General features: G+C 38.8%; 1 protein-coding gene across 4 annotated transcripts in view; it reads left to right on the top strand.

Annotated features, from left to right (window-relative positions):
- ergic2 (ERGIC and golgi 2) overlaps positions 1–20,064 on the top strand; it is a 73,676-nt gene that overhangs the window by 4,651 nt on the left and 48,961 nt on the right. For 2 of the 4 annotated variants that reach the window (XM_043709503.1, XM_043709506.1), the window contains exons 2-7: positions 8,206–8,403; positions 9,590–9,744; positions 9,851–9,959; positions 10,773–10,819; positions 14,199–14,269; positions 15,196–15,236. In XM_043709503.1, coding sequence (XP_043565438.1) covers positions 9,639–9,744; positions 9,851–9,959; positions 10,773–10,819; positions 14,199–14,269; positions 15,196–15,236 — 374 coding nt within the window. In that variant the 5' untranslated portion in view covers positions 8,206–8,403; positions 9,590–9,638. Of the gene's footprint in view, positions 1–5,464; positions 5,568–8,205; positions 8,404–9,589; positions 9,745–9,850; positions 9,960–10,772; positions 10,820–14,198; positions 14,270–15,195; positions 15,237–20,064 lie in introns of those variants that run through there. The other 2 variants (XM_043709504.1, XM_043709505.1) reach the window with 2 other exon arrangements.

Below are 20,064 nucleotides of genomic sequence, written 5' to 3'. Positions count from 1 at the left end.
AGTTCATGAGTTGAGGAATGTGAATACAGGGCAGAAGAATAATTGACTGGAACAGGAACAGAATGCTACCTGACCTGCTATGCTTTTCCAGTGCCACCCTTCTCGAGACAGTCTTTCAGGCAGTCCATAACAGAACCACTTGTGAAAGTGGATTTCAAGGCCAGATCAGCAAAGTGTAGGATCTAATACATGTGAAGTTGAATGAGATTTGATAACTCATTGTATTATTAACTTGGAAATCTATGGAATCTGTCTTGATCACATTTTCTATTTGTTGTGCAGTGTTCAGTCACAGAATATTAACCATGTTTACCACATTAATTAAAAGTAAACTGGACACGTATTGTAAATTGTCTTACTGTTCTAGTTTGGAAAGTAGAGTTTATTGTTCAAAACTGTAGTATCTTGCAGCTTTATTCTATTGTTTAATCCTCTAGATCTCACCTTTTTGTACTTTAATAATAAAGTTTACTAACCAGATTCTAGCATAAAGTTAGGAGTTTAGTCTGGGATTGTAACAATATTCTGGTTGTAAACCTGGAATAGAGGAGAGATGATAGAGTAGCTTCTATAGGTAACATGTTGGTTGGATTGGTTTTGTGGAGTCATGGAGCTTTGAATCATGTGCCAAGCTGGAAGGCATTATAGAAGGTGAATTAAGTGCAGTAGCAGTTTGAAGGATAGATTATTGAGAAACTTATTAATGAACATGTTTTCACATGAATGAGGATCCAATAGGTGTGTACACCAGTGACAGAGCAATGAACAAAAGCAATGACAAACCTCTTGATCACCATAAGATGTAGGGAGATGTACTTTAGCCTTGGAATGTGAAACTGTAAGTAGGAATCAAATTGTAACTAAACTTGTAGAACCAGTAACTGATTGACAGATTCAGCATTTAATTGCTTCACTTGCTATTACACTAGACTAAAATGATAGACACTGCTAGAGCCAAGGGAACTTAAACAGTGCAACAAAGGAGCAACAGATTAGGATATCTGTTGAGGGCCATTAATAAAGTTTCAAAGTAAAAGGCTCTTCAGAAGTTGACCAGCTGGAGCTATCCTGGGACACAAAATATGAAAATAACAAGTACAGGTAGTTCAGATCAACAAATGTCTGGCTATATGAGGCAGGAAACCAGCAGCTTCAGGCTTCACCCATTTCAGCTTGAAACTCAACAAGGCTTTGCCGAATCCCAGTTCTGCTTTCCCCTTCAATCCATTCTGTTGTCTAAGCATAGGTTAAAAATGAAAATGCTTTAGAGTTCCCCAGTCAGTCTTTGTGCACTCTCAGACCAATGCACATAATGTGTGGTAGACCTTTGCAAGTAATTTCTCTGACCAAGGTAATTTTGTTTTCTTAATTCAGGGGATATGGGCTTGCCTGCCTGAGCTAGCACTGATTGCCCATCTCTAATTACCTTTTGAGAAAACAGTGGAAAGCTGTCTTCTGCAACCGCTGCAGATCAGGTAGATTTGAAATACTGTTAACAAGGGAATTCTAGGATCTTGATCCAGCAACAGTGAAAGAACGACAATATATTTTGAAGTCAGGATGGTGAGTGGTGTGGAAAGGAACTTGCTGGTGATAGTGTTCTCATGTACCTGCTGCCTCGATGGTAGTGTTCATGGTTTTAGAAAGCGCTGTCTGAGGAGCCTTGGTGAACCACTGGAGTGCATTTTATAGATGGTAAACACTGCTATTACTGTGTGTCATTGGTGAAAAGAATGAATGGCAAAATATTCATAAACAATTAACTGGACTGCTTTGTCCTGGATTATGTCAAGTTTCTTGAGTGTTGTTGGAGCTGCTTTCATCCAAGCCTGTGGAAGGTATTCGATTACATTTCTGACTTATGCCTTGTGGCTGGTGGGCAAGCTTTGGGAAATCAGGAGATAAGTTACTTGCAGGATTCCTAGTTCTAACCTGCTCATTTAGCCTCAGAAATAATGTGACTAGTTCATTCAGTTTCTTGTCAATTGTCACCTCTACGATAGTGGAGGATTCAGTGATGATAAAGCCATTAAATGTCTAGTGATGATGCTTAGATTCTCTTGTTAGAAATGACCATTGCCTGGCACTTGTGTATCATGGATATCACTTGCCATTTATCAGCCCAAGCTTGAAGGCAGAGGAATGGCTGTTTGTTACAAATAAATAAATTCCAGCTACAGCTAACAATTATTAACCATTGTATAACTCAACTAATCAAAACTCTAGAACTCTAACTTACTTCTAAATTACATCCCTCCATCCAACACACAGGCATCCACAAACATTGCAGATAGGAAGATACAAATATAGGCGGAGAGAAGGCTGGGAAGGATATTCAGTGGTCCCTGTTCACAGGAATCATTGAGATGGACCTTTTGGCTCATTAATACACCTTACTCTTTCGTTCTTAGTCCAGATACTCTCATTTGCTTCCAGAAGGTACAGATTGGCTGGTTCTCACACAGTCTCTGACTTATTGGTTAAGAGCCACAGCTTGCAGCAACTGCTGAGGGGAAAAAAGTAAACTGGCTTTCTTCAGGTTTAAGGTTTTTACTGCAGAGAAGAGAGACAGTTCTGCTCTTGCAGAAATGCAGTGACTTCTGATCCAAACATTCACATCTACACGCTGTTCATCCACCCGGGAGCCAATCACAAGTTATTTGGAGGCAAAGAAGGCCTTTTTCGTCGATATCTGGTCACTGGTCTGTGGAATATTTAGCTACTTGTTGCTGGCCAGTGCTGCATTCCTATGCATTGCTTGGCACTAATTTGTTTGAATAAGATGTTATTTTCTCCAGTTTATCATTGCCTTTGATTCCTGCACAATTTAGTTACTCTTAGCACCAATTTCATCCCTCTTTCTGATTCAGTTGCAGGCTGAACCAGATTGGTGGTTTCCAGTTTCTGCCCAGATTTTATTAAAACCTTACTAAGTTTCCAGCCTTGTAATACTCTCTGCATCGACCTCTGCTTCAACCAAACTGCAACTGTTTGAACCACCATACTTTTGTCACCTTTTAAATTTGATTATTCCAATGGTTTCCTCACTGCACCTATAATTCTTTATCTGTAACATTTGAAGAACCTAGAATGGAAGCTGGAGGTGATAAAGCAAGTTTCGTTAAAGGAAGTGGATTGTTAGATGAGTTAATCTCACTTGACCCTGTCGAATATGCAACTGCTATTATTGTAAAAAGGGCTTTTTGTACCCCTCAAATGTGAAAACGTGTTTACAGACCTTTGGCACTAATTGAGAAATAGCAAAACACTAAACCAATCAAAAATCGTGCTAATAATATTGGTTAAAGTATTGAAACACTGGGACAATTAAAGGATTGATTGTGTACCTACAAGTCCAAAAATGTACGATGGAGATTTCATGTATAAGTCTCATTGTTGGACCGAACTTTATTCTATTCAAAGTTATCCTATACACTCTGTCCCTTTGTGACAGACTTCTCTTTTTCTTAAATCACATGACTAAGAAATTTAAACTAGCTTTAAAGAATTAATATTGATGTTTGGTATAAAAAAAAGAGTTGTCATTCAAGCAAGTATTGCTGTTCTGAAGTTGGCATAAGTCAGGATTGTGCAAAGTACAAATTCTTTTTACTGAACCATGTTGACAGTTCTGATTTGTTTCATCTTTTGCGTTTGAACTTTTATGTTGATAACTCTATTTTCTGCATATGGATGGTGCTCATGTAGCTTTGTTATTTTATACGTCAAATTTGTTAACATCGTCTACCTCAGCTCAATAGATTTGCCAATTTCTTTTTGGTGCTACTCCAAACTATATTTATCATAGTTTCATCAGACTTCTTAAAGCTGTTATCGATTGGCAAACCTGATAGGAAATGTAGGAAATAATTCCCACTAATTCCTTGTACCATTTTAAAAAAATGTTTAGCATGGTGGTTGTTCGTATTATTGGTGGCATCAATATTTATGAAATTTCTCCAGATGCATATCTTTTCAGCTAACTTGCCAGTTAACTGTTGAGATTTACCTGAAATCCTGCTTCAACTGTGAACCAGGACAGAGCAAAAAGATGGTGAGGGAACATTGTAAGTTAAACTAACCAGATCTCAGCTGAAAAGGGAGAACTTGACTTTGATCAGAGTGATTTGGCTACTAATGTCAGCTGGTATTTACTGTACATTTTGTTATAATTAGTTGATTTCCTGTGACAGTGCTCACTGAACCAGAATAAGTTTGATGTTTTTCACTTCCCCACTATGTAATTCTCTTTATGAATGTCTGTTATGTTAACTCTGATTCCACATTTAGATAAAAGCATTTATGTCTGTAAATTAAATCTTACACAAATGATTTAAGTGTAGTGTAAATGTAGCTTATGTTGGTTTTTGCTTTTACTCATTTTTAAAAATGTCTGTTATGTTTTTGTAAAATACCAGAAATTGTCTATCTGTAGTTGTAATCAATGTATTTGTGTCCTCTTTGCCACAGTGGAGGTTATGCACTTTTACAAAAACTATGGGACAATGTAGTAGAACTACTGCTGCAGGAAGAAAGCAGAGACAGTAACCACAACCATAAGGAAAGCAATGAATAACAATTTGGGAGCTGTTTTTATTAAAAAAACCTGGTACTTGACAGTCCCAGGCAGAAATTGAGGTAGATAAGCAGGTGCAAAATAGCCCCTTTCTTCATTTGTATGCCATAACATCCCGCTATTGCTTTCAAATTGGAAGGCATTGAGAACTTTGAGACAAACCTATTCCCTGTCATTAATTTTCCATTCTAAGGAAAATCGCATTGAGTGGCAGTTTTCCACCCAGTGCAGGGTTCTAACACCCCAATCCGATGACCGCTCAGTGCAAGCAGCAGCAACAGGGCGAAGGCCTCTAGGGTGGTACTTTCGTGATTACTTCCTGTGCCACATATCAGTGAAGCTGTGAATAGGAAGGTAGTACGTTTAAATATCTGGCTGAAGAGCTGGTGTAGGAGGGAGGGCATCTCTTACATTGATCATCACGATGTCTTCCAGGGCAGGTGGGACCTGTATAAGAAGGAACGTTGCACTTAAACTGGACGGGCACCAATATCCTAGTGCCATTCAGGAGGGTTTGAACTAGTGTAGCGGCAGGGGCGGGAAACAGAGCAATAGGTCAGCAAGTAAAATGACCAAGGGGCAGTCAGACCGAGGACAGTAAGACAAAGATGAAGAATAAACAGGGAGAGGTTATTGAATACAATACAATCCGTGGTGTATTTGTCTTAACGTGAGTATTGTGGCATATAATACAGATGATCCTAGAGCTTAGATTAATCCATGTAATTATGGTATAGCTATTAAAGAGACTTGGTTGAGAAAGAGACAAGACTTGCAGCTTAGCATTCCAGGATTTATATGTTTCAGGTGTGATAGAGAGGGATGTAAAAGAGGTGGAGGAGTTGCATTACTGATCAGGGAGAATGTCACACCTGTTCTGGGGGAGGACACCTGGGATCACACAAACAGCGAGGCCATATGGGTAGAGTTTAGGAATAGGAAGGATGCAATCACTTTGAGATTGTACTACAGGCCTCCCAACAGCCAGCAGGTAAGAGGAACACTTTTTGATGAATGATTTTAACTTCCTCTGTATTGACTGGGTCTCACTTACTGTCAGGGATTTGGCTGGGGGAGAATTTGGTAGGTGTAACCAGGAAGGTGTTTTGAAACCATATGTAAATTGTTGAACTAGAGAATGGGCCATACTGGTATTGGGGAATGAGCCAGCCAGGTGTTTACTTTTTCAGTGAGGGAGCTTTTTGTGGAACCATGTGTCCATAATTCTGTAAGTTTGAAGTTACTTACGGATAAGGATAAGAGTAGTCCTTGGGTGAAAATATTAAATTGAGGGAAGGCTAACTACCACAATATTGGACAGGATCTAGGAAATGTAGTTTGGAAGTGGTTGTTTGAAAGTAAATCCTCATCTGGCATGAAGGAATCCCATAAAGACTAGAGTTCAGGGCCAGCATGTTCCTGTGAAAATAAAGAATAAGGATGGCAAGATTTAGAAACCTCGAATGATGAGAAATTGAGACTTTGGTTGAAACGAGAAAAAGCATATATTAGGAAATTGAAGATAGACAGAGCCCTCAAAGGATACCAAGATACCAAGAAAGAACTCAAAACAGTGAATTAGGAGAGCAAGAAGGAGCCATGAAATGTCCTCTGCAAACAGGATTAAGGAAAGTCCTAAGGTATGTTATACATAAAGAACAAGAGGGTAGCTCAGAAAAAGTAAGGTCCTCTCAAGGACAATGGAGGGAATTTGCGTTGTGGAGCCAGAAGAAGTGGATGAGATCCTTAATAAATACTTTGCATCAGTTTTCACAAATGAGAAGGCTGTGGTGAGTCATATGTTGATATTCTGGGGCATGTCAATGTTAAAAAGGTGCTGGGTGTTTTTAAAAAGCACTAAGGTAGACAAGTCCCCAGGACCTGATGGAATCTATCCCAGGATGTGAAGGAAGGCAAGTAAGGAAATTGCTGGAGCCTTATATGAATCGTTGTATCTTCGTTAGTCACAGGAAAGGTCTCAGAGGACTGGAGAATAGCTAAAGTTGTTCCTTTGCTTACGAAAGGCACGAAATAGCAGGCCAGTGTGCCTTACGTCAGTGGTAAGGAAATTATTGGAGACATTCTTGAGGATAGGATGTACTCACATTTGGAAAAAATATGGGCTTAATAACAATAGGCAGTGTGGCTTTGTGTTTCACAAACTTGATTGAGTTTTTTGAGGAAGTGACAAAGATAATTGAGTGACTCCACTTTGAGAGAACCGCGCACCTGAACTCCAAGGTCCCTCTGTTCCATCACACTCCTTAAGGCCCTTCCATTCACAATGAAACTCCTATCTTAATTTGACTTTCCAAAGTGCAAGACCTCCTACTTATCTATATTAAACTCCATTTGCCACTTCTCGGCTCACTTCCCCAGCTGATCAACATCCTGCTGCAAAATCAACAATAGACCACACTGGAGGTAACCTATTTGAAGGATTTTAGAATGCAGTTGACACAGTTATGAGTCAGGATTTTATTTAGAATGAATGTTTAATTATTTTTGCTGCATTATGGAGGAATTTTGCCTGTAAGATTCTCTGATTTGTCAAGCAATCATTGTGAATAGTTTTTGTTGCGTAAGCTGGTAGACTAATATTTTTCTTCATTGGTGTGAAACTGGGCTATGTCAATAGAATATACCTTCATTCATGAAGGTTACAGGGAACACATTACTCCTTGTATAATTCCAACCATTTTCATTTCAGATGTGTTTTAGAAGTAGATTTTGTCCATTATATAATTATAAATTGGATTGCAGGTAAATTGTTTAAGTTTGAATCATGTTCATGGTCACACGGGTTTTGGTTTACTTTATTAGCTGAGATCAATGTTTTTCAATCATACCTGTGCACTTAAGCCATAGAATTTGAAATGTAAGTATTATTATCCATTTTGAGATAATGGTAACATGTCCTTTTATGTTAGTGGAGGAATATGGCTAGTAAGTGTTCAGTATAAAACATTGGCCCAGATTTCACCGTCAGCGGAGTGGCTGTAATCACCACTTATCTCAAAGAAACCTTCTTGCAAAAATCTAGTTATCTTTGTCACGGCAATTTCCCCTCTCTGCTGGCTTGATTCTCTGATTTCCAGACAGTGGTGCCATCAAGCATTGAAAAAACTATCAAGCTAATATGAAATATGGACTATTGATCTTTAAATGTTAGTGACTAACTGAAAAGCTTTGTACTTTGGATTGAAAAGAAACAATTAAACATCAGCTGGGACACAAAAGATAGCTTTCCTGAATGTAGTCAAGCTTAACAAAAGTTTACAAAGGAATAACATTGTTGAAACTGTCTATCATCCCCTGAAAATGCAACCCAAGGTAATTAATAAAATTCAATATCGGGAATGAGACCTTCAAATGACTCTGGGCGAATGAAACTTTTCGACTACAGGTAATGCTGGAACAAAGACTCAAAACTGAAACACATTATGCAAAGACAATTGAAATCACCCCATATATATCAAATGGTAGCAGGAAAAATCTGACAATGAACCCTCAAAACTCTGTTAAAAATTAATTGATGCCAAATGTGGGCCAACAGCCAGAGTTCACATCTCAAAGCCTTCCCCCTGTGAGAAGTCATGATTATAAGCTTGTATTTTTTGCTACTGAAGGTGTAACATCAAGAAGGAAGACTCAGTCTTTGGAAGTGGTATGCCTGGTTCAACAAAAGCAACTGAAAACCGACTGCAAAGAGAGTTTTTAAAACATAGAAATCTGCTCCTGTACAACTACATTAAGAACAACTGAACATTTCCACTTGACTATCTGATCAGAAACTCAAGATCAAGTGGAACATATGATTCCTTTATGTGAGAACTTTAATTGTTTTTCAATTCCACCTCCTCTCACCTTATACCTTGTTCTATTTACTTGCAGTCGAAAAGTGTGGTGCCAGAAAAGAACAGCAGGTCAGGCAGCATCCAAGGCTCAGGAGAGTGGACGTTTTGGGTATACGCCCTTCAGGAATTTCCTGATGAAGGACTTATGCCCAAAACATTGACTCTCCTGCTTCTCGGATGCTGCCTGACCTGCTTTACCAACACCCCACTTTTCGACTCTGATTCTCCATCATCTGCAAACCACTTCTCTGATTACTTGCATGCTACTATGTGTATGTTGTGAAACTCGGGACGGGTTTTACCTTATTGTAATGTTTATATTTATAACTGAGTGAGTTTGCATTTGCATTTGGTTACATAATTAGATCTGTCTCACCTGTCTCTTAATAACTCTAATAATTGTCTAACTACACAGTGAATTGGGGAAAAGCATATCTGTTTAAAAATTCGAACTATTATTCGAAGTTCTGGAGAGAAAAGAGAGGAATTTATTCATCCCTCTGAACATGATAGTAACAGAGCCAGTCACATTGAAGTATTCACATAGACAACAAACCAGGCAATAAAATGCACTGATGATTATTCATTTTTTAATAGATTTTACAAGAGGGCAAAATAAATGTTTGAGACATGCACATAAAAATAGAGTAAAAGTTGAACTACTTAAATTTCCAATTTATTTCGGGTTTTTTTTATCCTGGAGAAGTTTGCTATTTTACAAATTGAAAATTTGTTTTTCAGAGCAGTGATGCTGTTCAAAATGATGAACTTAGTATGCCATAAAAGTCCAGTTACACTTCAATCAACAATGTGTAATGTTTTCTACTTAACTGCCTTCATCAGTAGTGCACTCAATGGGATCCATAAATTAACAGATAGCTTCTGGATTTCTAAACATCCGCAGCCATCATAAGTTGCTTTCAGTTTCAAAGCAACGACCGTGAAAGCTGACAGCAGTGACCAGGAAGCTATTGCAATATCCAAACTACTAAATCATACACTGTATAAATTTAAAAATGCCATGCAATGTTTTTGTGCAGAGAAGCTCACTTTTTATTCTATTAAAGTATAGCTTTTATTTTGCAGCTTTGTATAACATTTTTGACATTATTTCCTTATTTTCAGCATGTGCTAATGGAATTTAACATGTTTGCAGATTGAATTTATGAAGCTGAAAGTGAAAGCTCCTCAATGTATATCTGAAGATGAGGCGATTAAATAAGAAGAGAGCATTGAATTTAGTGAAGGAGCTTGATGCCTTCCCCAAGATTCCTGAAAGTTATATTGAAACTTCCGCAAGCGGTGGAACAGGTGCTTTCAGTTTAGCGTCCTGACTAACTAGCATATTTAATTTTTAATTGGACATAGTTGCATTTTATTTCTTAACATATTAACTGTGATAATTATTTCTTTACAGTTTCTTTAATTGCCTTTACCACCATTGCTCTATTGTCTATTATGGAGTTTTTTGTGTATTGTGACACATGGATGAAGTATGATTATGAAGTAGACAAAGATTTTGCCAGGTGATTATTTGATTTGTTTATTTTTGAGAGCTTTTGTGTGTTCAGTTTCACAGTTCAGTGACTCCACCGGATACATATCTGGGATTTTCTATGGTGTCTTTTGCAGCCCCAATATTGGGCATTTGCAAGTTTTAAATGACCACACTGATGACTGAGGGTGGAGATCGATTAACAAATCAAAAGATCTGTAAAACTACAAAACCTACAAAAAATAATTGTGACATTTGGTTTTTAGAAAAAATCTGCTTTTGGAAAATCAGTTGCTACTAATGATGACCTTATGCATGCATTTTAGGTTTTCAATCCTCCAGTAGAGTAACATCAAGCTGAACGTGTTGAATATTCTGCAGGTCTTGAAAGAGAGGAGGTGGGTTTGAGAATTTGTGTGAGAGGCAGACCAAGTCCAAAATGAGTAAGGAGACAAGAGGATGGTGGCATTGGAGTTGAGTGGCTGGGACTATGGAAAATATGGACAGAACTGATATTTGGAATCAGTCTTTTCTAAAACAAGCGTCTGGGGCAGACTAAGAGACCAGATGTGAATTGAATGTTTACAATGCTGGATTCTGTTTTTCCTTTCTGAAGTATGATCTCTGCTGACTATATGGCCAATCCAATATGTTGTGGTTGTTATATTAATAAGTATTTTTGGAAATTGCAATCGTTACACTCTTAGAATTGCAAAATTATTAATTTATACTTCTGTTGCATTGCTCAAGCTTTAAGAGAAAATGTCCCCAAAAGTTGATGATTTTTGGAAATTACTTCAATTTTATTGAAGCAATAATTCTAAATTCTTCTTTTATCTTGCAGCAAACTGCGAATCAATTTAGATATAACAGTTTCAATGAAATGTCATTGTAAGTATTTACCATTGTCAATATTTTCTTGGCTTACATCCCTTGGTTTCATCCTTATTATATGATGTTCCCATGTGCTTGGTGTTATTTTCCTTCTCGGTAGCAAAATGTAAGTGTATTATGCTGCTGTTGAAGAACACATGGCAGGTCTTGCAGTGTATCTTACATATAGTATGCACTGATCTGAGGAAGAATGAAAAGACAAAAAGTTTAAGAAACTGCCATCTCTTTTTCATGCATCAACTCTCCCTGCCTTGGATCAATTGGAACAGCATCTCCAAAATTGTGATCTTAATATGAGGATATAGATTAGTAATGCAGAAAAGCCAAGAAGCAAAGAAGAATAAAAGTATTTATTTGTAGAGAGGGCCCAATATTAGCAAATTGACAGATCTGGTAATTTGCAATGAAAAGCTGTGATGCAGAAATGTAATAGAGAATTGGTTGATCCTTAAAGAGGAGACAGTTTGTGTGCAATCTAAACATGGGAAAGTAGGGGCCCTCAAAGCCAGAGCCTCCTGGATGGTATGAAGTAAAAGAAAATGGGGAGAGGCAATGGAGCAATGGTATTTTATTACTAGTTATCCAGAGACCTGGGGCATGAGAAATGATGGAATTTGAATTAAATTGATAAAACAAACTGGAATTGAAAGAAAAAGCAGATCTAAGGATGTCCATGAAAATGTTGTTGACATTTATTTAAAAATGGTGGACTAATTTGTTTTAGGGAAAGAAGATTAACTACCCTCATCTAGCCTACACTTGAGATCCACAGCAATGTGGTTGTCTTTTAAGTGCCCTCTGAAGTAGCCTAACAAACCAGTCAGCTGTATTTAACTGCTAAAGGAATGATTAAAGGAATGAAACTGGACGGGCCACCTGGCATTTTTCAATAGCACGCAGCTCTGTGGACCCTGCAAAGTCCTCCTCACTAGGATCTATTGTATTGTATTGTATTGCTGTATTGTCCCACTGACTAATCAAGCAACAGAGTGACACAGCCATTCTCTCAGAAACATTCCTTGCATATACTACCATTACCATCCCTGAGTCTGTTAAGCCCCCTAAGATGGGAGTTGTGCTGGGAATCCTTAACATTGACTCTGGATTTCATGAAGTCTTATGGCATCAGGTCAAACATGGGCCTATTGCCCATGTTCTACTTGATTACAGCCTATTGCCTCTCATTCAGCTAATGAATCAGTTCTCACCATGTTGAACACTATTTGGGGAAGCACAGAGGTTGTCAAGGGCCTGGATGAGTGCAACTGCAACAATATTCAAGAAACTTGACACCATCCAGGATAAAGCAGCCCACATGATTGAAAACCCACCTAACACGTATCTAGTTAATGTTAAAAAGGCCTTCTGTAGAAGTATTAATAGTAATGAGGAGGGGGATAATAGTCACTCGACTGATTTCTGGAATTAAACATTATGAGGAAGTATTGAACAGTTTGTATCAGTATCTATTGGACTTTGGCAAAACTTTGAAACTTGGAGGTTCCTAAAGCGACATGTCAAGATAATGCATGGGAGCGTTCACTTATAGGCAAGGCTAGAAATAGGACACAGTTTGCAAATAAGAACTTTCCCACTTAAGATGAAGTTGAGAGTGTCTTTAAGTGTTGTTAGTCTGTGAAATTCACTACCTCAAACAGCAGAGAATGCTAGATCATTGAATAAATTGAAGCAGAGTAGAATGTTGCTTGATTGACAAGGGAGTCAAGTAATAAGGGACAGCTAGAAAAGTGGAGTTGAAGCCACATTCAGATTAGCTATGATTTTATCACATGGTGGCGTAGGCTCCAAGTGGCTGAATAGTGTAATCAAACTGCTACTTCATTTACCAGTTATGGATCAAATGGAGATAAATTGGTGTCGGCAAAAGACCATAGTTGCAGGAGTAAAAGAGTACTTAGCAGTGTTAACTAAGAAAGAGGACTTCAGAAAATTCCAATACATGAGGAAGTTGTCAGTATATTGTGTGTAATAGAAATAATGTAGAAAACTGGCAGCACTTCATGTAAATAAGTAATGCAATGTAAAAAAAAGTTAATTTCCTCAGCAAGGACTAATTAAAATGAGTAGAGTTTGCAGGGGTGCTGACCACAAAGTTCCAGTTCTCCGTAGGTTACAAAGGTGGTGTCCAGAGAGCTGAAGAATTAGAAATGTTGCAGCCTTGCTGCAAAAAAGGGTATGAAGCTGAAATTTCCAATTATGGGGCAGTCGGTGTAATGTCGGTGATGGGGATGCATTTGGAACCGAGTATCCTGAAGAAAATTGACATAAATTTCGACTTGGATTAACCTAATAAGAAAAATCTAGCACAAATTTGTTGAAGGCAAATCATGCTTTAAGTTTCTTCATGAGGTAAGGTTGCAATTGGGGCAGTGCAGTTGATGATGTGCATATAGACTTTCAAAAGTCATTTAATGAAGTACAACATATTGGGCCTGTGGAACAATTGAAACAGAATTGATTCTGAGTTAGAAAAGAATTTTGGGAAATGGTTCTTTTTCAGACTGGAAGAATATTTACATTGATTTTCCCCAGGACTCAGAAAGAAGGTCACTGCTCTTGTTAGTGTACATCAGTGATTGACTGGAGGCTGGTTTGCTAATGTCTTCCTGTGCTAAAGCTGCTTTAGGGAAGTCTGGTTTGGCAATCCACCTGCAAGTAATGAATAACCATTTGTGGTAACTTAACAGGTCGACAAGTAAATTAAGTTCAGTGATCAGAGGCAAACTATAATTTGCAAGCCTCTGCAGCAAGAATAGCGTAGTAGTTGACTGGAGGAAGTTAGTGTTCCAGAAAGCCTTCACGATTACTCTCCCCCTTCCTCCACATCCTTTCCCATTTTTCTAGCCAGAGCTGTAACTGTCAGGCCTCCTTTATGGAGGGTGTGTCAATTTTTCATGATTTGTAAATACTGAAAGGGTGCCTTAAGATGGAAATACCCTGTCCTCTCTCCCTGTCACCTGTAATGGCAGGTTGCAGCAGCTTCTGTGGGGCTGGCCAGTTTCTAGAGTCCACCCACTATCTTTAATTGGGGGGGGTTTTAGCATGCCACATTGGCCACTGCAAGCAAAATCTATGTCAATGTTTCCTCCCAACACTGGGGACAAGAACAATATTTGACCCCAATATTGGGGTCCTAAACAAAAATGTAAAAGCCAACTCCTAGTTCTAAACTTTAATTTTCCTAAAGTGAGTACTAGAGCATTTTAACAATGTACAGACAAAGCTGCAGTATTCAGAACATCAGATACATTGAAACGTCCTGCTCTAGCTGTAACTATGAAGCTTGTTAATTATATTTGATTGAATATGGCCTTATATTAACAATAACTGAAATAATCCTTTTATTTTTAAACAGATATTGGTGCAGATGTCCTAGACTTAGCTGAAACTATGGTGGCAGCTTCAGAAGGGCTAAAATATGAACCAGTATGTATAGTTGTTTAAAGTTGCTCTTCTGATAGTTATGGAATTGAGGTGTAATGGCCACTTTGCTGTTAAGGCTTTTGCCTTAGATTTTCTCGTGGATATAGTTGTAATAATATTCTTGTAGACAATGTACGTTTTTTTCATTCAGTTGTGTGTCCGTACTACACAACAGCTTAACTATCCTAGCTGTGCAAGAATAGCACCGTAGCTATTAAGGGTGGCATGGTGGCTCAGTGGTTAGCACTGCTGCCTCACAGTGCTAGGGACTCAGGTTCAATTCCAGCCTCGGGTGACTGTCTGTGTGGAGTCTGCATGTTCTCTGTGTCTGCGTGGGTTTCCTCCGGGTGCTGCGGTTTCCTCCCACAGTCCAAAGAGGTATAGGTCAGGTGAATTGACCATACTAAATTGTCCATAGTGTCAGGTGCATTAGTCAGAGGGAAATGGGTCTGGGTGGGTTACTCTTTGGAGGGTCCGGGTGGGCTTGTTGGGCCAAAGGGCCTGTTTCCACACTGTAGGGAATCTAATCTAGCCTGGTGTCCATATACTCCTGTAAGCTCTTTGGAGGCAGCCTGAGGAAACAATGATGCACACTGTTCCTTAGTTGAGAATTTGAAGATTTGACTTTCACCTAAGGTTTTGGCAAAACTGCAGTCAAGCTGTTTGACAGAAGGCTACATACCTTACAGTCTTCAACTCTTTTTGTTGGGAGAATGTCTGTTGTCATGTATATCCAAGTACAGGGGCTTTCACTCCTTGTGGCATCATTTTCATTTCATCCTAGCTCAATTATCAAAATAATTTTGTGCAATCTTAAAGGAATGCCTTTCAAAAAATTCTTTATGGCTATGAATTTCAGACTTTATAGTCTTCTATGAAATCCTAAATAATTGACAGTTTTGTGTTTTCCTTTTAACAAAAACTTGCAGACTGTTTTTGAATTATCTTCACGTCAAAGAATGTGGCAAAGGTAAGATGTACAGATTTTAAACATCTCCTTCTTTGACATTGTTGTACTTGAAAGTAATATTTCTAGTAGCATTAGCAATATAAGAGATGCGATTTAGAGCAGCTTTTTTCATAGTTATAACACCAGCAAATGGTTCAGATTCTTTAAAAGATTTTCTATTCATTTTAAATAGCTCCAATTCAGTAAATAGTAATAGTCAGTAACAAGCAAACCAAAGTCTTGTACTTCATATAATTTGGGATTCTCTGCACTTTTAATAAAGGCTAAATTTAAGTTAGTGTAAGAAAAGCTTTACCATGAAAATCAATATTTCCTTTTTTTATTTGCATCAAAATAATTGGAGAAATGCTCAAGTATAGTTCCTCAAGTGCAAAGATCTGGCTAATGAATGTCAGTAGATTATTTTACCATCTTTAATCCTGTCCCCATCAGTGCTCCTCTAATTTTCCTCAGGCTGATGCAGAACCCAGAGTAGTTTGAGTGGCATTCAACATCCATTGAACAGAAATAATGCATTTTTTTTCACAGTTTCATGTATTGAAAGTACACATTTATATTATTTCACAGTTGTTGTGGTTCTGTTAGCTGAGCTGGGAATTTTTGTTGCAGACGTTTCATCCCCTGTCTAGGTGACATCCTCAGTGCTTGGGAGCCTCCTGTGGAGCGCTTCTGTGATGTTTCCTCCGGCATTTATAGTGATTTGTATCTGCCGCTTCCGGTTGTCAGTTTCGGCTGTCCGCTGCAGTGGTCGGTATATTGGGTCCAGGTCAATGTGCTTGTTGATTTGAATCAGTATCGGTACCCAGCATGAGCAAAACCAATGTAGTGTACAAAATCCCATGCAAAGACTGCACAAAACACTACATAGGACAAACAGGAAGACCGCTAATGATCCAAATCCATGAACACCAACTAGCCACGAAACGACATGACCAGCTATCCTTAGTAGCCACACACTCCGATGACAAGCAACATGAGCTTGACTGGGACAACACTACTATTATAGGACAAGCCAAACAGAGAACAGTCAGGGAATTCCTAGAGGCATGGCACTCAGCCACAGATTCAATCAACAAGCACATCGACCTGGACCCAATATACCGTCCACTGCAGCGGACAACTGGAAGCGGCAGATACAAATCACTATAAATGCCGGAGAAAACATCACAGAAGTGTTTCACAGGAGGCTCCCAAGCACTGAGGATGTCACCTAGACAGGGGACGAAACGTCTGCAACAAAAATTCCCAGCTCGGCGAACAGAATCACAACAACGAGCACCCGAGCTACAAATCTTCTCCCAAACATTATTTCACAGTTACAGGCATTCTACCTCCACACAGCCATTTTTTCAGAGTGTTCACAATTAAAGGTGTGAATTGATATCATCATACAACTGCAGGGTATTTTACCAGCTGAAATAAACAAAATAGTGTACCTCAGTTCAGATTTCTGGGGTCGTATTTGATAAGCGCATTACGTACACCAATACTGTATGACCAAAAGAGAGCATTAGTAACTTATTCACTTCTTTGGCAGCTTTTCACTCCTATCTTTGCCTGGTGTCCAATGATTGGATACTGCGTTCAGTTGAAATGTACAACTTAATTCACATCAAGTTGTCCGATTTGATCTAGGGGTGCAGCTGCTTGGTTCCTTGAAAGTAGAGTCACATGTGGAAATGTGGCGAAGACAGTGGGCACACTTTCCTCCATTGGTCAGAATATTGTAGACATTGGGATGTTATGTTGTGGCTGTACAGGACATTGGTGAGGCCACTTTTGGAATAATATGTTCAATTCTGGTCACCCTTGTATAGGAAAGCTGTTGTTAAACTTGAGGGGTGTAGAAAAGATTTACAAAGATGTTGCCAGGACTGGAGGGTTTGAGTTATTGGGGAGGCTGAATAGGCTGGGGCAGTTCTCTCGAGTGTCAGAGGCAGACGATGACCTTTATAGAGGCTTATAAAATTATGAGGGGCATTAGATAGGGTGAATAGCCAAGGTCCTTTTGCTAAGGTGGGTGAGTGCAAAACTACAGCACGTAGTTTGAAGGTGAGGGGGAAAAAATTTTCAAAGGACCTGAGGAGTAACGTTCTCATGAAGAGAGTGGTGCGTGGATGGAATAAGCTGCCAGAAGAAGCGATGGGTACAATTACCCATCCAGATATTGATTATGAATACAAAGGGTTTAGAGGAATATGGGTGACATGTAGGTCACTTTTGGATGTTTGATCAGCACGAATGAGTTGGACCAAAGGAGATCCATGCTTGATGACTATTTATTTCTGATCTGTTTTTGGATTTACACTTAATCAAGTTCATGAGGCTAAATCCATACTCTGACAGCAGTTGATGTCTGAAATGTTGCACAAATATCCAGAAGATTGAATGTTGCTTGAAACTAGTCATCTTTTTAGAGCATATTTCTCCAAATCATTGACTGTCCGAATGGAACGTAAATTGACTTTTTCCACAACTGTAAATTTGAAACTAGAGTATTTCTAACTTTACGGCCAAACTCAGTTCGTTGTTTTGTATAAAAGTGGAATATTTCAATATCAGTCGCACAATAGTGGTTTTTCCAAATTCACAATCTGTTGTCTTGACTATTGCATCTTGATCAAACACATGCCACTCTCCTAATTTCTTCCCTGGAAATCTGCTTTCCAACTGGTCACGTAGCAGTCGAATAAATTGAAGAATTGCAGCTCTGTCACTGTGGAGAACATTCTTCACTCCAGAAACATACTCCCCTAAATGCTGAGACTTCAGTTTATTGATCTTGGTCATTGCAAATTGCATAGCTTTAATTGTTGATAAACATCTCTGGAAGAATTTGTGCAGTGATGCAGTTCGAGAACATCATGCAGAGCTCTCAATGTCCCGCGATATTTGTGTGTATTTTCAGGCAGTATTTGTTTATTGGATTATTGCATTTATTCACTTGCTGTGTGCAATACTTGAAGTATCTTGACAGCCATCTCACTTCATTCAAAAGTCGAAATACCACTGTATCTCAAACTGACTTTGGAAAGCCTTCCTTTAGAATTGATCTGCTGGATATTGTATACACTATACTTAGAGGCATTTCAATATCTTACACAATGGACACCTGCATCCAATCATCCATCTGTTCCCAGATATCTTTGAGCAACACAGTGCTGTTCTGACAAATTTTGATTTCACGTCACAAAATTATGGCTACTCCAGTTTTCTTTCTCAGCCTACAGAAGCTCCATCTGATGTAAACGTTACCACCTTCTGGAAATCAAAGTCACTTGGCTTGAAATTGCTTGATTGCCGTCACAATTGAGGCACTGTTGCATGCAGTTAGCTTCAAGATTCCTGCAAAGCCAGTCTTGTCAGCAAGTTCAGATTCTGGTTAAAATTTGATATACAAAATCAACATTGTTTTCACTGAACGTTTGTACTTTAATTCACTATTAACTTATGAAAACTCAGTGTGCACAGTTCATCCAGAAACTATCTTCTTTGTGACAAAGCCAATGCACTTTACACATTTGAAAGCATAATTCTTGCAGCGCCTCCTCAGTAATTTGTGTGTACATCATCACATGATCATTAATGTTTTGCACATAATTCATAGATGCATTCATCTTTACTGCATATGACATTATCAGTGAGAACTTTGACTATATTAGGATCATCCATTTCACGATATATTTCAATGACCTCAGAAAACAATTCCCTTCTGCAGTGTGCAAAGAATTTCTTTTATTTGTTTTTCTTTAGAACATGTTTTAAACTTATCAAGAAAATAAAACTTCAAAATGTGAAAGCACAATGTAATTTTGCTGCTGATGTGTTGATTCTGTCTGGACTAGCAAACTGCTTCCTGAACCTGATGACTGATTATCGTGCTCACTGCTGAAAAGACTAAATTCCCCAGGACTCCAATCCTATACTTAAAGCTTTCAATTGACTCCCCAACTGAAAGTGATGTGACCTGTCGTCTTAACCTTTAGAGAGCCTGCTTCAACAGCCGCAAGTTTTACAAGTGGTCTGGAACTGGAAATGGTTGCATGGCTGAATATTGAATTCCAAAGGCATGGACTTTGTTTTGGCACAAAGAGAACCCTGGGATTCGTGGGCCATCTGTACATAACTGTTGGGAATATCCTGCATGGGGGTCTGAGAAGCAATCCTTTATTGGCCATTTGCTTGTGACCATCCAGCATGCGAATGATTTTGAGACGTGCATGGGTTTTGCTTTCCCAGTGGGTGGCCACGTACAGCTTACTGGGAATGTTGAGACTTAATTATAAGGAAAAGCAAGAAAATCTTAATCCTTTTGTCTTTGAAAGACAATTAAAAAAACCATCTTAGAGCATTATAAAAGTTGAAATAGCTAGGATTAAATCACAACTACAGATCAAAAGCAGACATTGGTAGAGACTGGTAATATTTTAAAGTTTGGGAGAAGATTTGTAGCTCGGGTGCTCGTCGTTGTGGTTCTGTTCGCCGAGCTGGGAATTTGTCTTGCAAACATTTCATCCCCTGTCTAGGTGACATCCTCAGTGCTTGGGAGCCTCCTGTGAAGCGCTTCTGTGATGTTTCCTCCAGCATTTATAGTGGCCTGTCTCTGCCGCTTCCGGTTGTCAGTTCCAGCTGTCCGCTGTAGTGGCCGGTATATTGGGTCCAGGTCGATGTGTTTGTTGATAGAATCTGTGGATGAGTGCCATGCCTCTAGGAATTCCCTGGCTGTTCTCTGTTTTGCTTGCCCTATAATGGTAGTGTTGTCCCAGTCGAATTCATCTTGCTTGTCATCTGCGTGTGTGGCTACTAAGGATAGCTGGTCATGTCGTTT

The sequence above is a fragment of the Chiloscyllium plagiosum genome, chromosome 19 (assembly GCF_004010195.1).
Source record: "Chiloscyllium plagiosum isolate BGI_BamShark_2017 chromosome 19, ASM401019v2, whole genome shotgun sequence".
Classification (NCBI taxonomy): Eukaryota; Metazoa; Chordata; class Chondrichthyes; order Orectolobiformes; family Hemiscylliidae; genus Chiloscyllium; species Chiloscyllium plagiosum.
Note: the sequence above shows the minus strand (reverse complement) of the source record. Positions and strands in the feature narration are given on the sequence as shown.